General features: G+C 40.4%; 2 protein-coding genes across 3 annotated transcripts in view; one reads left to right on the top strand and one right to left on the bottom strand.

The window, feature by feature from the left end:
• Positions 1-17,247, bottom strand: part of ACAD11 (acyl-CoA dehydrogenase family member 11) — a 59,394-nt gene that overhangs the window by 22,919 nt on the left and 19,228 nt on the right. The window contains exons 11-13 of the mRNA XM_054019673.1: positions 15,358-15,496; positions 15,147-15,254; positions 13,299-13,397 (exon numbers count right to left, since the gene is read on the bottom strand). Of these exons, the coding sequence (XP_053875648.1) occupies positions 13,299-13,397; positions 15,147-15,254; positions 15,358-15,496 (346 nt within the window). The remainder of the gene's footprint in view (positions 1-13,298; positions 13,398-15,146; positions 15,255-15,357; positions 15,497-17,247) is intronic.
• ACKR4 (atypical chemokine receptor 4) lies at positions 4,496-10,840 on the top strand. Of its 2 annotated transcripts, XM_054019675.1 has the most exons (3): positions 4,677-4,760; positions 6,831-6,919; positions 7,602-10,840. In XM_054019675.1, the coding sequence occupies exon 3, from the start codon at positions 7,610-7,612 to the stop codon at positions 8,672-8,674; it is 1,065 nt and encodes a 354-aa protein (XP_053875650.1). In that variant the 5' UTR covers positions 4,677-4,760; positions 6,831-6,919; positions 7,602-7,609; the 3' UTR covers positions 8,675-10,840. The 2 variants fall into 2 exon arrangements, with proteins under 2 accessions (XP_053875649.1, XP_053875650.1); XM_054019674.1 differs by lacking the exon at positions 6,831-6,919 and having other exon boundaries at positions 4,496-4,760.

Raw genomic sequence — 17,247 nt, 5'->3', positions numbered from 1 at the left:
CCTTGTGATTGGCATGTTTGAGAGAGTACCTCCTTCCCTGTGCCACCCTGCTGTGAGGAGTCAGCGGAGGCATCTGAGCTGCAGGCCTGTCAGAGTAAGAGAGCGAGCTGTTCTCAAGTTTCTCTCATTGAGGGGTCCTGAACGCTGGAACCTGCTCCTCTCACCTCTGCTTCAAAATAGCCCAAATTTGTTAATCTTTAGGTCATGCTGCAAGGCTGAACTATTTCCCCAGGTTTTTAGGAAGCATGGAGCATAACAAGGGCTAGCATATATGGGGGATGAAGTGCCGATTGGGCTTGATTTATTGTGGTTGGTTGTTTTGGAGGCAAGGAGTGGCTGCTGGCTTTATTTTTGATGCAGCTGCACATTCAGCGTTTTAGCAAAGGCAACAAGAGCTCTGCATGCTTATGCATCTTGAAACATGAATAAATTATACTGAGTCAAAAACATCCTGTCACACTCGCTAAGCTAAACAAAGTTCAGAATCATTTTAAAGTTTACTCCACTCCTTAAAAGCCCCCCCCCCCTATTTATTTCAAGTGCCCTACTGCTTTTTAAACCCTAAAGGTTGTATTATACTTTCCCTCCCCTGTCTGGGAAAGGGGCCCTACCCCACGTCTTCCAAAGCTGAGTCTGAAGAGTTTAAGCACGGTGGAATTCCAGCTTCCACCTTTTGGGAAGTCAGACACATAGTTTGTCACATTAAGATTTTTCCAGAGTCTGCCTACTGGCAAGTAACATTGCTAACAACACCATTTTAGCTAATTGTCAACTCTCATTGCCATCTGGACATGGCAGTTTTCTTTCCCAGTCCTAAACTGGTTGTCTAGTGGTATTGTGCATTACTAATATAGTACATATTTTTCAGAAAGGGAAATAAAGTGATCCGGGAAACTACAGGTTCATTTGACCTCAATTGTGTGCAGGTTCTTGGAACACATTTTGAAAGAGAAAGTAGTTACGGACATAGAGGTAAATGGTATTTGGGATAAAATACAACATGGTTTTACAAAAAGTAGATGTTGGCAGACCAATCGGTTCTCCTTCTTTGAGAAGATAACTGGTTTCCTAGACAAAGGAAATGCAGTAGATCTAATCTATCTGGATTTCAGTAAGGCATTTGATACAGTTCCATATGGGAAATTATTAGTTAAATTGGAGAAGATGGGGATTAATATGAGAATTGAAAGGTGGGTAAGGAACTGGTTAAAGAGGAAACTACAACAGGTCATACTGAAAGGTGAACTGTCAGGTTAGAGGGAGGTTATTAAGGCAGCTCCACAAGGACCAGTCTTGGGGCAATCTTATTTAACATTTCCATTAATGAGTTTGGCACAAGAAGTGGGAATGTGCTAATAAAATTTAAGGATGACCAAAAGTTGGGAGATATTGCCAATATAGGAGGAGGACTGGAACTGGGTTAGCGTGCAGCACAAACCCAACTAACCCCCGCCCCGCCCCCCCCACACACACACAAATCTCTGGGATGATAGCTTCACCCCTCCCCCCACCGCGTGGCTAACAGCGGGGAGCATTTTTGTTCAGCCACAGGCAAACAGCCCAGCAGGAATGGGCACCTCTGAATGTCCCCTTAATAAAATCACCCTATTTCAACCAGGTGACCATGAATGATATCACTCTCCTGAGGATGACACAGAGAGATAAGGAACAGATGTTGTTTGAATGCCAGCAAACACCAGGACCATACGCTGTGTTATGCAATGATTCCAGACTACGTGCTACTGGCTTAGCATGGTAAAGTGTCCTACCATGGAGGATGGAATAAGGCTGCCCTCCCCAGAAACCTTTTGCAAAGGCTTTGGGAGTACATCCAGGAGAGCTCTATGGAGATGTCCCTGGAGGATTTCCACTCCATCCCCAGACATGTTAACAGACTCTTCCAGTAACTGTACTGGCCGCGAATGCCAGGGCAAATTAATCATTAAACACGGTTGCTTTTAAACCATGTCTAATATTTACAAAGGTACACTCACCAGAGGTCCCGTCTCCGCCTTCAGGGTCCAGGAGCCCACCTTGGGTGGCTCCAGGTCCAAGGTGAGAAACAGATCTTGGCTGTTGGGGAAACCGGTTTCTCCACTTCCTTGCTGTGAGCTATCTTCCTCATCCCCAAAACCCGCTTCTGTGTTGAGTCCTACTCCATTGACGGACTCAAAGCACAGGGTTGGGGTACTGGTGGCTGCGCCCCCTAGAATGGCATGCTGCTCATCATAGAAGCGGCATGTTTGGGGCTGTGACCTGGAGCGGCCATTTGCCTCTCTGTTTTTTTGATAGGCTTGCCTCAGCTCCTTAATTTTCACGCGGCACTGCCGCGAGTCCCTGTTATAGCCTCTGTCCTTCATGCCCTTGGAGATTTTTTCAAATGTTTTGGCATTTTGTTTACTGGAACGGAGTTCAGCTAGCACAGATTTGTCTCCTCATACAGCGATCAGATCCCGTACCTCCTGTTTGGTCCATGCTGGAGCTCTTTTGCGATTCTGGGACTCCATGGTCACCTCTGCTGATGAGCTCTGCACGGTCACCTGTGCTGATCAGCTCACAATGCTGGCCAAACAGGAAATGAAATTCAAAAGTTCGCAGGCCTTTTCCTGTCTACCTGGCCAGTGCATCTGAGTTGAGAGCGCTATCCAGAGCGGTCACAATGGAGCACTCTGGAATAGCTCCCGGAGACCAATATTGTCCAATTGCGTTCACACTACCCCAAATTTGACCTGGCAAGGCCGATTTCAGCGCTAATCCCCTTGTCGGAGGTGGAGTAAAGAAATCGATTTTAAGAGCCCTTTAAGTAAAAAAAAAAAAAAAAAAAGGGGCTTCGTCGTGTGGATGGGTCCAGGGTTAAATAGAGGTAATGCTGCTAAATTCAACCTAAAATCGTAGTGTAGAGCAGGCCTTAGGCTCGGATCCAAGAAACTCCCGGTGATTTCAAGGGGATTTGGATCAGGCCCTTAAGCAACAGCATTCCTTGTCTGAAGTGTTTGTGCTGAAAGTCAACTGGAGTTAGGCACGCAATTGCCTTTAAAAAAATCTCCTCCTTCTTAGACAATGTGAGTCAAGTGCTTTGATGTCTCAGATGAAAGGCACTATAGACAAGCAACATGTTGTTATAGCAGGACTCTCTCTGAAAGTTGGAAATTCCACTTCCCTCCTATTTTTCTTTCTATGCTATACAGATCAGACCAAAAGGACTTGAAACAATGTTTGGTACACCTGGCTCTAGCCTTCCATTTTGCAAAATGTAACCTATACACATTACACTGATTTCAGCACAGGCAGAACATGGCAGGTGCTACTAATTATCCATTGTACCAAAAAGCAAAGCCCTGGCCTGCTTATTGCTTTCTCTGTCTGGCATCCTGTATGCTATTTACTGTAAAATACTGAACAGCTACAGGATACAAAATGACAGGGCAGAATAAAATCTGTCAAAGTGTGTGAGGCTGCTGATGTTGTATATACACAGAAGAGCAGCGTCACTGTCGTGAGGTTGGCCAGATAAACTAATCTGGGCAAGACCCTCTTGTTTTGTAAACTCTTCAGAATACACAATCTGCCATAATGTCAACAATTAAAACACTGCACACGACCTCCTAACTGAATAAATCTGTCTTTCTCACTATTGTTAACTGATACATTACTTGTGGGGTCATGATTAAATTAGATTATAAACATTTCTGGGCAAGGACATTGTCAGCTTATGTTTCTGGAAAGTGCCACGTCATCTCAGATCCCGTAGAAATAATTAAATAATAATAATGCTCCAGCCTCATTCAGGGCCTCATCCATTGCCCATCAGGGCCTGAGAATTCTTCCTTTGGGCATTAGATCTGATCCTCAATCCTGGCACATAACATATCACTGGCTTTTCCACTACAGTGGAGTTGCATCATAGGTGCGTTTAACTTGCGCAATTTTAACTTTACGTGATCGGCAAAACAAAAAAGAGAAAAATAATAATTTAAACACTGTACCTGTAGTGCGGGTGATTCCGCTCGCCATTCCACTCAATGAGCGTTTGACTATACGTGATTTTCACCTTATGCGCTGACTTCAGAACCTAACCCCCGCGTAAGATGCGACTCCCCTGTATGTGCATACCAACCTTCTGGCTTTATTAGATCTTGCACCTGACCAAACTGAAAGAACCAATAAAGCATCCCCTACTATCCCTTAATAAATTGTAGAAGTGGGGACCCACTGGAAACATTCACCTTTGTATGTCTAATATCGTAGACAGCCGAAAAAGGTGCAGCACCGCCACTGTTAACCTCCCCAAAAGGTTCCCCCTGTTACGAACCCGTTTTTATTTTTTTCATATTTTAAGAGGTGAGTTGTTAAGTTTGTTTTTAATTTTGTACACAATGCATCATAGAGGGGATGCTTCAAAAATAAAATTGTTATTCTAGTGTATTGTAGTAAAGATTCAAATGTTTACCTATCCCTTTTAGATAATCATACCTAAACAAGTTGAACGCTACTAGCTGGTTTTCCAGTGAACTCCACTGTTCAGGTTTAAACACGCACATAAGTAGCAAACTTGTGACTCAAGCGCACAAGTGATAACTGACTTCCAGGAAAGCAGGATTTTTACAGGAAAATTAAAATGAAAGTACAGTTGGGTTCACTTTAAGGGCGTGATGCAGGAAAGAGGATGAAGATTAGGGTGAGTCACACAAGAACTGAACATTCCACTGTGGAACTTCAAAACATCAGCTTCTGCTACCAGACTGCTGACAAAAAAACAGGTCAGTTCTCTCTTTTTAAAATTTTATTATTTACTTAGCTGTACACTAAGTGTAATACTGAGCATCTTTGTAGCTAGAAGGACTGGAGATTTTGCTCTTTGTGAATGTTATTGAAGTTTGTTTTACAGAGTTAAGGATTTCATTGAACCAAGTAATCACTTCCAATTCTGAAAGTCACATTAATTAATTAATCAGTGATAGATTTGTGCTCATGTGGTACAGTAAAGTCAAATCCGGGGGGAAAAGGGGAAGGAAAAACTCTGTACATTTCTCACTATGCATATTTAATCGAAGTGGTGTTCACACATGCTGCCTACCCACACATGCAGAGTCATATTGAATTCATACCAAAATTCTGTAGTCATTTTTATAAGATGTGCAAATATGTATATTAATATTCATACTAGATACAATGAATAGAAATAAGAACAGGAGTACTTGTGGCACCTTAGAGACTAACAAATTTGTTAGTCTCTAAGGTGCCACAAGTACTCCTGTTCTTTTTGCGGATACAGACTAACACGGCTGCTTCTCTGAAAATGAATAGAAATGTTGCTCAAGAATAAGAAATATTAGTTTTAGGGACAAATAGCCACTGTGCAGCAACAGGCAATTATTTAATACAGAATTCAGCTCAGCCGAAACTATATCAGCTATCTGAACATGCCCCACCCTACAAGCTTCCCTGCTTTATGATGCATTAACAAAAATGTCAGAGTTAGTTTTCCTGGAACTGTTTAAATTCCCTTTTTATTAGCCCTTAAGAAAATCTGCTAATAATTCTCTTAGATTAATCATTTGCAGATGAGCTCTAATGTTTAGGGCACTTAGTGCTCTATTTCTAATTTGCTGTCTAATCTTAGGCAAGTGCCTTAATCTCCTGGACCTCCATTTCCTTTTTGGTAAAATAGGAATACTAATTCCTACCTTTGAATTCTTCCAATGAACGAGCTATGTAACTGCAAAAATATTATTGTTGTTGAAACAGCTGATTGATAGAAACTACCAGTGGTAGAATATATATAGTAGTATCCCAAAGTATCCCTTGCCAAATAAAATAAAAATGAATAGAATCCCTTTATCTTCTATACTGTATACTTCAGTATGCAGTAATACCAGATGACAGACTTATATGAAGAAAAAACTAATTATCATGTAAAGTCCAGAATAGGAAATCTGTTGAAATGTTGGTTGAAAAATTCCACAGAGATTAAGGATTAAAAACAAAACCAACTAACCAAAACATCAATATTAAATAACCAGCATTTATTAATTTGAGAGCAGTTTCATGACCAGGTGAGGAAACAATTTTTGGATACAAGTATCAAATGAAAATGTGAACGTTTCTCAATTTTTTTAAAATTCAAGTTTCCAACCACGCTCATACCTTGCACATGACATTAATAACAATTTAACTTTTATTTGTAGAAAGAAGCCATTTTAAAAAGATTTTCAGATAAATATTCTGAGTAAGGATTTGGCAGATGTTTTCTTTAAAGACAGCCAAAGTTGTATGTGTTTTTTCAAGTTTCAAAAAGCCCACTGGCAGCGCCAGATATCAGTTTAACATCTGTTTTCAATAACTTTAACACCGTAATATTCTGAAACATTGTAAAAGAGAAAATGTGTTTTCTCTATTCAGCAGATTTCTGCTCTTGGCTAGCATTAGTCCAATTTATTTCCAGATAATAGGCCATTACAGGATATCGCAGTCTCTTTTTACATTAGATGGAATTTCAGCAAATGAGTAATTCTACATAGTTATAGGAACTGGGAATAGGATACAGGGAAAAGTGTACTGTAATAAGTGATTTGTCTACAAGATGCAGACTGGAGATGGGATCTCCTAAACTTCAGGATTAAAGGGCAATAAAAGTCTCATCATGAGACTATTTATAACATGTACTTGTACTTAATCATTAAGAAAATCTGTCAGCATAATTCTTGGAAATTACTGAAGTTTTTGGTTTTGAACTATTTCACTGACCTTTAAAAATTCTCACTAGACACAAAATTGTCTGTGCAAAGTATACTGGGAAAACTAATAGGTGGCTTCCTTTCTTCCCTCAGGACTGAGACTGCCTCAGAGGGTATGTCTCCACAGCAAAAACTATGCAACGGCTAGCCTACCCAAGCAACCTTGAATACATCAGGCGCAGGTAACGAGAGTAGTAAAGACAGTGCAGCCCTGCATATGTACTCTGTTCGCGAGCCAGTTCTGAAGCCTGCATTGCACTGTCCTCACTGTTATTGTTATGTGCATTAGCTGGATTCAATCTAGTTTAGGTAGACTAGCTTTTGCTGTGGAGACATTCCCAGACTATCAATCCTGCAAACAGATCCGTGTAGGTGGAGCCTGCACTCATGCAGAGCACCAGTGAACTCAATATGGCCAGAACTGGGGCCAATTCTGCTCTATTGTTTTTAACCAGACGCCTCCCATAAGCAGCTGACTTGCATCTGCAAATCTCACACACACACACCCTGCTGAAATATACAACGGCAGGCACCCCTTAGCAATGTCTGCCTCTCAATTTCAAACAGTTAGCTCTCCTTCTCAGTGTATGTATTGTGGTAGCACCCTAAATCTCCAGCCAGGATTGTTTTGCTCAGATGTGCTAGGTGCTGTATAAACAGATAGGAAGACACAGTCCCCTCCCCCAAGGAGCTGTAGATGTATTGTTTGTTTGGGGTAGTATCTTACTATTCTCAAATGTGTACATAGTATTAATTTTTATTTATATTTAGCTTAGATCTTTATACAAACCCTAACATGTGTTCTAGGGCCGACTGACAATCTTTAAACATGCAATCAACTTAGATTTGTTTTTTGTCTTGTAGCTTTTGCCATGGGGTGGGGTGAAAATACCTCAATGGACTATTATGAGGACAACGGTGAATCAAACTTCACCTTTGACTACACTCAGTTTGAAATGCTTTGTGAAAAAGAGGAGGTGAGAAATTTCACTAAATTGTTCCTACCTGTGTTTTATTCACTGGTTTTCTTTGTGGGAATTGCAGGAAATTCATTAGTGGTGGCAATCTACACCTACTGCAAGAAACTAAAGACTAAGACAGATGTTTATATCATCAACTTGGCAATTGCTGATCTGTTACTGCTATTCACACTCCCTTTCTGGGTTGCAAATGCAGTCCATGGATGGGGGCTTGGAAACATCATGTGCAAGGTCACTTCTGCTTTATACACCATGAACTTCAGCTCTAGCATGCAGTTTCTGGCTTGTATCAGTGTGGATAGATATAATGCCATTTCCAAACCCCAAAGTCACCAAAGAGGTGGGAAGCAATGCAGCGTAACTTGTATCTGTGTCTGGTTGGCTGCCATTTTGTTGAGCATTCCTGAACTGATTTTTAACACAGTCAAGAAAAACAGTGACCGGTATGGATGCTTTCCTGTATTTTCAATGGACCTGGGAACACTCCTTAAAGCAACCATTCAAATCCTGGAAGTTACGCTAGTGTTTGTGTTACCCTTCCTCGTCATGCTGATCTGCTACTCCGCTATTGCCAGAGCACTCTTTAGATCTACAAACGTTCAAAAATCTAGGCCCCTCAAAGTTCTGCTGACAGTAGTGGCTGTTTTCATTATCACTCAGCTGCCCTACAATATTGTCAAGTTCTGGCGAGCCATAGACCTCATCTACTTGCTGATTACAGACTGTGACATGAGTAAAACCATAGATGTTGCCCTCCAAATAACTAAGAGTATAGCCTTGTTTCACAGCTGCCTGAACCCAATCTTGTACGTTTTTATGGGAGACTCTTTTAAAATGCACATTACGAAAATAGCCAAAAATTTTGGATATTGGAGGAGAAGTCGCAATATACCAACCGAAGAGATTTCTATGAATTGTGACGGTCACACAGAAGAAATAAGTAGCTTTACTATATAGCCACTGTAGCACCCTCTCTAACCAGTGTAACAGAAGGGAACAATTACAATGCATCTGAGAGCTATTTCCTCTTTGATTAAACTTAAACATCCATGTTACTCTGCAAATCAAATCTGAAGTGATGTTCTGACACATGAACCAGCCAAGATGTTGCAAAGCAGTTCAAAATAGAATAAGACCAAAAACCATATACTAAAGGTAATGGAAACAACCGAAACAGAGTTCAGCTTGAACGCTTGAAAAAAGTGGGATTTAAAGGGTCACAGTGCTACACCATTAATTAGATGAAGAGTGAATGGACTACATACCGGTATGCTAATCACAACAAATATATACTTAATATGTAAAAAGGAAAAAAAAATATGATGGCACTGAATTTTGTACCCCAGAGTTAATAATCTTCGGTCCTTTAAAATGTAACGCTCCAGAGTTGCTTCTCAAAACTGTTTCAGGTCTTCCTATTGATTTTAAATTGCAACTCTGTTTTTCCTCAGCTTTCACTTCACAAATGGCCTGTGAGGCTTGAGCTGAGGAAATAGTTCATCTCTGGTATTTCACAGAGGCAGCAATAAACAGCAAGCTATGGTCCAGTGTTTTATGATTCCAAATATATGTGGCCTGTTTAAAAGAGTTCCTTTTCTTTAACAACACAGAATGCCTTTTAATGATATTCTGCTTGCACTAGATTGCAATGAGACCTATTCCTATTATAGGCACATGCCAAATCTTTGGTTTTAAATCCATATTCATATGAGATTACTCAGAGCCTCATTTTGGTAGTTTCCTGGAAGGCAATTCACATTTCCTGTGACCTCTATAAAATGCTTTGGGAACTGATGTAACAACCAGCAATGAAAATGTCTTACATTTTGCAGATGACACTTATGACCTAATTTTGAACATATAGGCCTATACTGTGTTATAGAAAATTAGCTTTGATTTGTAAATGTATTGTATGCCTTTATGGATATTTTGCAGGTGCACTTCAGGCACCAATCTCTGTAGCTTTAGCACACAGAATATAAATAACTGGCTGAAGCAAGAGAGCATATTTATACTCAATAGTTCATGAGTGGAAACAGTCATGGTCCTTAAGGAAGGAATTAGTGAGATTAAAAGTACTGGCCTGTGATAGCTAGAAGGTAGACAATTTTTTTAATTGTCCATATAATTGTTACATTTAAGTGTTTAAAGAATACTCAGTTTCCTTCTACTCTCTGCAATCTGTTTACATGAGTTTCACTGCGAGGATGATTTTGGTAACAAAGGTGGATCTAATTGGCTACACACCCCACATTACAACAGTCTCAAGACATTCATATGTATTTGATGCAGAAAATAAGGTAATGAATGCAGGCCCACTGAATTAAGGAAGGCGGCTAATCAGTCAGCAAATCCTGTGACTTCATCCCTGTGAGGACAGGGCAAGGTAGGTGGTCATTTGGTTACAACATAAGCTCCCTGTCCTAGGAAGAAGGGAAACCACAAAAAATGAGGAGGCTAGAGCAGTAAACAGATTGGGCTCACGAGAGGAGGAAGATAGATATGTACATAGGCGAAAGATGAAAGGCTGGCTTTGTGGCCCCCAGTGTAGGGAAACTAAACCATTATTCAACAGATCATTTCCTGTGCTGCTGCAAGACAGTTTTGCCAGTCAGTTTTACTGGTGATATGCTAAAACGGGGGTGTTGGTATTATGAAATTAATCAGTGTTATGCCCAGTAGCTAATGTTGAGAGTTTTTTAAAAATATATAAATAAAACAACCTTTATTTATACTGATAAAGCCTCACTCTAGTGAAATTATCAGGCATTGATATATCTGTTGTTCTTCATCTGTAATATGCATGTATTGTGGGCTAGACTCCCGACTGGCGTATACTGGCATACCTCCATGATTTACAGAGGATCTGGCCCTGTGTATTTTAAAAGCAGTGTAATCGATATATTAACAAGAATTTAAGTCTATACAGAAGAAAGCGCTCTAAGGCAACCTCCACACAAGGGGCCTGGCATTTCCACGTGAAGTAGATGCTGTGGTAATTACTACCTATAAATAAGGTGATACTGTAAAATGGTGGCCCCGATGTATTCACTTCTGGTTTTAATTATATCCTTGCTTTTTATTAGATTTATTATATATAGAGAAGTAAAAATCTCTGCCACACTTTTTGTATTTGTGATCAGTTGAAAAATTAAATTTTCAAGCAACTTGCATTTCAAAAGGTGTTCCAAAAACAAACACTTCAAGTAATCACTGGGCTCCAATATAGGGCCTCATTTAAAGCCCACTGAAGTTAATGGGAGTCTTTCCATTGATTACAATGGGCTTTCGATAGGCCCCAAATGCACTCTATTTTGACCTGAAGAAGAACTCTGTGAAAGCTTGTCTGTCTCTCTCACCAAGAGAAGTTGGCCCAGTTAAAGATATTACCTCCCCCACACGGTCTCTCTATTTTGAGAAGTGCGAGTTACATGTTCAGACGAACAATAGGTATACAAGAAATCATCAGGCATGCTTTGTAGGTTTAAGCTTATGGACTGTAAGAAACCTGTGTAAGATTAAATAGAAGACAAGAGACAAACTTCTTCTTTATGTTGAGATAACAGCAGCTATCAACCAGCGATACTCCCATTTTGGAAGGTGACAAATATGCCAAGCTTCCTTTCCACTTCAGTCCCTGAAGTATTAGGCCTACACAGAGCCCTCCATCTACTGGTGATTCTAGATATTGCAGGTCAAACTGTATTAGTAAATTATTAGCGCTATTTGCAAACTCTGTGGATGCATCTCACTATGTAGCTCCCCCCCACACACACACGTAGGTAACACTCAAGCTCCATTCCAATTAGTGTTAGTATAGATCTCACTACACTATATTTGAGGCCCTGCCCTGCAAGGTGCTGAGTGCCCTTAAGTCCCATCGACTGAAGGTTTTTTGTTTGCAGATTTTCTAGAAATATAGTAACTGTTATTTAAAATGCAATTTAGTTGATTTTATTGGGAATTCATTATCAGAATCTCCTGGGATTAGATGCTAACTTTACAAAATACAACAGTGAAGCCTACAATATAAATGATTTATGTAAACTAGAATTGCATTACGCTCTATTAGAATATAGTATTTAGCATATGTATTTCTGGAAAGTCTGCAAAAAGAAAATGATCTTTTTTTCCCTATGAGCTTGGAACTGCTACTTTAAATCATAGTAAATCATAGCACTGTCATTGCTTCAGTTACTTTGCAGTAATTTGGGATACATTTTACATTCATGCTTTTTTTTTTTTTTTTTTTTTTAATGGGTGAGTTAAAATGTTCTTATAGTACATCACATTGTCTATGCTGATTTAAAGCTAGAAAGACTAGTTCAGGGACAGCAGAATTCCTCTATCCCTCCCCAGCTATCAAGGACAGGAATAATTTTTGTCACTGTGTGGTTCACCTTGTGATCCCCCGTACAATATTTTAAAATCACACCAATTAACTGCTTCCAGACCAGCCTGTGGAGATACAGATGCTCAGAGGGTAGGATCTAGGAAAGCAGTTGTGCCCCATAGCACTGAATAGAGAGACTCAAGATAAGAATATCCATGTTGAAGCTGCAGGGCACAGGGCCTGGAGTACATGGTCCAGGGAGGCAGAACCAGCTTGTTCTACCTCCAGGAAGAGCAAGGGCTCAAAATAAGCCTTGGTTTTAAGACCTTTGCAGTGATGTTGAAAGTGTAGTTGAATTAATGTGTTATATCCTGGTACATTTAACTACCATATCTTGTTTTCTAAGGGAATACATACAGCAACAAATGATGCTCATATATATTGTATACTTGGGGGCAGGAACAAAACTCAAGGCTGGGATTCATAGTCTGTTACTCATTTAAATGCTTTGGTAAAAAGTTTTTGCACTGTAGCTTCAAGGATATTCACCATTTATGCACCAGCTTATAAAACTAGCTAGGAAGTGAGACAGGAAGCGTTCAGACCAGGGCTAATGCATCAGCACCAAAGCCTAGTCTAAAGAAACAGCCAGGGAAGCATGACTTAAAATAAGAACCCATATAGCTCTCCATAGTACCCCCATTCCACGCACAAGCTGCCAAATATGAAGAAAGCCTCAGGACAAAGCTTAAAATACATGGATCATCTTATGGAAAGATACATTAGAGGAGTACAGTGCAGCTCAATGTGTCAGCTAAGTAACTTCTGGAAGGGTTTAAAAGGGTCAAAAAAGAGTAAAAGGGTACAAACAACAGCACACATCCTTAACAGAATTAAGGTTTGGGCTTCATGTATTAAAACCAAGCCTGAATATCACTTTCCCCACTACACCTCTACCTCGATATACCGCTGTCCTCGGGAGCCAAAAAAATCTTACTGTGTTATTGGTGAAACCGCGTTATATCGAACTTGCTTTGATCCGCCGGAGTGCGCAGCCCCGTCCCCCCCGGAGCACTTCTTTACCACGTTATATCAGAATTCGTGTTATATCGGGTCGCGGTGTATTTTACAATCCAGCACCCTGGTCACTGAAGAGACACTTGAACTTCTCAGAACTGAAATGCAAATTATTTTTGTTTCACCATGTTCAGAAGGAATTCAAGCATAAATTCATTGTTCTGTACTTACCACTGCTCCACCATTTCTTGCCATTGATTACATAGCTATCTCCATCTCGCTGAATGCTGCATTCCATGTTGGTGGCATCACTCGAAGCAACATCGGGCTCTGTACAAAACACATTTATGAGCATATACAATGGTTTTGCAGTTAGATCCATTATTCATATATTATGGGAGAGGATTACAATTACTTTTGGTTTTGCTTATACAAACGTCATACAATAAAAAACTGGAGCCAAGGTAAAAGAGGTGGGGATAAAAAGTGTAATTCAAGGCTAAAGCAGAAAACATGGACACTATGCTCTTTAATAACCTCTCAACACTTCTGGACCAAGCATTTCAAAATGCAGTCGTAATTAGGGCCATGTGGAAACTTTTGTGTCGTCATTGGAAAGCTACTGTTTGCTTTGAAAACAACACAATTGTAATGTTCACTATGAAAATATGGGTTAAAAAGTTATTAGAGCTTTAATTATAACATTTGTCTGTTTAATTGTAAGACTGGATAAATTGTAAGGGCCCTGGATAAATAATTATTAATTTCAAGAGCCAATCAAATTTGTTGTTTTTAAAACCCTGTGTGGACTTGTTCTGGTTTATCTCACAGACCTTGGCTCAGGTTTTCTGCTCATCCCAGTCATTGCTGGAGACAGGGTACAGTCAGGGAGCCAGTTAAGGTGCCTTAATTCTCAAGCTGGTCCCAGGATTAATTGGTAAGTGCCAGATGCAGGCAAACCCTATTTTAGGACAGGGTGGGATTGTATAAACTCTATGCCATCTGAGAACACCCTCATGACAAAGGAATTCTCACCAGGTGAGACAGATTCTTTCTGTACCCTTTGCACTACAAGAGAGCAGAGCAGGGCAGAAAATCTGGGTCCTTCTCTTTCTCTACATCCTCCTAAAGCTAGTGACCTTGGAGATCTTCATCGAATGTTATCACTGATAGAGTGACAGCCTTTCATTTGCAGCTCCTGCTGTTTGGAACAACCTCCCTTCAGTCTGCTTCATCAATATTCTATTTCCTTCCAAATCTTAGGTGAAAACACCTCTTCTCCTTTGGGAACACAGCAATAAGAGGTATTATATCCTAGCCTGTTATTTAAACTCCTGCTGACTTGCAGGAGGCACTTAGCACTTTTCAGGATTTGGCCCTAAACCTGTTGACCAAAATTTTCAAACTTGGGTGCCTAAAGATACTCTCCTATATCAAAAGTGCCAGTTTTTCCAGAGGTGTGCTGACCACCAGCAATTTTCACTGAGAGGATAATTTCAGGCACCCGGGTTTGAAAATTTTGGCCATAATGGACAATGTAAATCCAAAAGGACTGATAAGCAATTGCTATACAGGAAGTGCATCATGTTTTGGTGTTGATTTTCTACATTACACTTCACAAACATAGGAAAGATTTGCATATGGACTGTCGTTGATATTTGAAATATTACATAAGCACTATTAGCTGCTAAAGTGGTACCATATTTAGCATATTTACAGTGTTTCATCAGTGATCTCAACGCACTTTACAAAGGAGGGTAAGTTTACTGTATGTCCTGTTTGCATAGTAATTTTGTTTGGCTATTAATAAAAAAGCAAGAGTGAAGATATTCTTATAGCAAATAGATTATTATTTATCTTAACTACGGGAAATGGCAACTACTGTGACTATGGGGACTAAGGATCTTAGCATCTTGCAGAATTAGACCCTCTGGCTGTCGATAGCCCATAGAGAGGTTCAAAGCAATGGTGGAATGCAAACGGTATTAACGCATAATAGCTTGTGTTTTTGCACCTTTCTGCACTGATGTGAAACATGCAAGGGGGGGAGGGGCAGTTTTCAACTGCAGAAACATTTACCTGTCATGCAGAAGCAAGAACTAATTTTCCCTTGAAGAAGAGGCTCAAGCCACTGTTTCTTTTGCTCTTCAGACCCATACAAATGCAGGACCTCCATGTTTCCAGTATCTGGGAGCAATCAGAATGTTTCTTTTTGCAATACATAGTTCATACAGCATAAAATATTCACAAAATGGTGGCTAAGGAAGGGGAGGGGGGAAGGTTTGCTAACCTGGTGCATGACAATTGAAAATTTCTGGGGCAAAGAAGCATTTTCCTGTCTCCTCTGCAATTAATGCATAGTCAACCTGACTCAGACCACTGATGGCTGGCAGGAAAAGGTTCCACAGACCCTCTGCTTTGGCCATTTCCTGTCAGAAGACATAAGACCAACGCACAATGAATCTTTATTCTGAGATTACATTCTGATTCAGTAACCATCTCACCTCCCTCCAGTCAATCTTGCTGTCCCAACTACAGTTCTCCTTTCCTGAGTCTCTATATTCCATTTTTTGGCATAACATTAAGGCTTCCGCCTCACACTCAAGCTCTCCCTAACTTTTTCCATGTATACATCTCTCTCAACCTCTCTCACACACTCTCTCCCTTTCTTTGTTTCCTTCGCCTACTCCTGAACTACAGGACTTCTACCACATAGCCACATAAGCCCAGAATAACCACCTAGGTAGCATATGCCAAGCTTCCACACGCTCCTTCAAAAGAACAACTGTTAAAAAATCTGCCTGCTCCATGAAGTATTCTGGCTAGAATGGCGATAACTCACTGTGTGCACATGCATGTATGTGTTTTGGTTTGTGCGGTAGTATATTGTTTTCCTATTGTGCTTTTGGAATCTATGCTATTTGAATGAGGAGATGTATAACTGTTTCGGCACACATCACCCCTGTACAAGACTATGCTGTTTTGTGATGGTATGCTCCAATCCCAGGACAAGGAAAGAAAGGAGCTCTCCCTCCCTCTCCACAGTGCTGCAGGGCCTCCCTTATCATGGGATCAGGGTGCCCCCTAAAGACACTGTGAATACTTTATTTAAGCTTTATTAAAAATTGAGAACTGGAATATAGATTAGCAATGTGTGACGTGAATTCTATTCATGTCAACATAACAATTAAAACAGTTTCAAGTATAAGCACAGCATTTTCTAAAGTGTGTGTGTGTGTGTGCACGCACGCGCTCATGCCTGCATATGTGCTGGGGTGGGAGAAGGAAGGAAGGAAGGAAGGGAAAAGCTCAGGGCTTGTCAACACTATGCAGCTTTTAGCGATAAGGCTGTGTCGACACAGCCTTGTCGCTAAAAGTCAGTGTGTGTAAATGCTCTTTTTTGGTACTTTGTCGGCACTTTTGCCCCGCGGGCAGCAGAGCATTCCTGCGGACAAAGCCGCGTTCACACTGCCACTTGCATCGGCAAAACTTTTGTCGTGGGGGGGGGGGGGGGGGACTTTAAGTACCCGTGAAAGACAAAAGTTTTGTCAACTTTGCAGTGTAGACAAGCCCTCAGCCAGGTCTCCCACTTTTTCTCCAGTCTCACTTCTCTTTTTTAAAGTTTCTAGCTGCTCTGGTTATGATTAAAGACTTGAAAATGTGACCCAGCTGTAACTGATGTAATCACATCTGCCTGAGACTGCAGAGAGCCTGAAATAGCAGCTCTGAGAGGTGTGAACTTCCCCATTCATTTCGGTATGTGCTAACTTCTGAAATGATCACACTTTAAATATCAGTGTTGTTAACTATTTCACTGCTCAAAGCATGTAAGAAAGGAGATGAAGAACCAATATGAAGATTAACACAATCTGCTCTGAGACTCCGCTCATACCGTAAAAAAGTCTAGATGGAGTACCTGGGCTAAACAAACCTTAAACAAGGTTTAGGGTTAGATATACAGAGACCTCAGCCTGGCAAACACACCATTAAAATCCTTTTAAGCTTTTATTAAAAAGATATAGAAAAGCAGGACAAAAATTTAAAGCATTTGGAATGTAAAGTAAGGCTTTCATTTCAAGAACAATCCTTATTCCTTTTCTCTTTCGCTGGAGAGTGTCTTTAAAAGAAAAAAATAACCCTTGTTTGACAGTTTTTAAGATAGTAATAAATCTTCTTTTTT

The sequence above is a fragment of the Malaclemys terrapin genome, chromosome 2 (assembly GCF_027887155.1).
Source record: "Malaclemys terrapin pileata isolate rMalTer1 chromosome 2, rMalTer1.hap1, whole genome shotgun sequence".
Classification (NCBI taxonomy): domain Eukaryota; kingdom Metazoa; phylum Chordata; order Testudines; family Emydidae; genus Malaclemys; species Malaclemys terrapin.
This window is presented reverse-complemented; position numbering and strand designations above follow the sequence as displayed.

Bases quoted from the DNA above. Each gene is read 5' to 3' on its own strand.
- ACKR4 (XM_054019674.1), top strand. From the start codon at position 4,667: ATGAAGATTAGGGTGAGTCACACAAGAACTGAACATTCCACTGTGGAA. The intron at 4,761-7,601 runs GTCAGTTCTCTC...TTTGTCTTGTAG, and splicing joins GACTGCTGACAAAAAAACAG to CTTTTGCCATGGGGTGGGGT.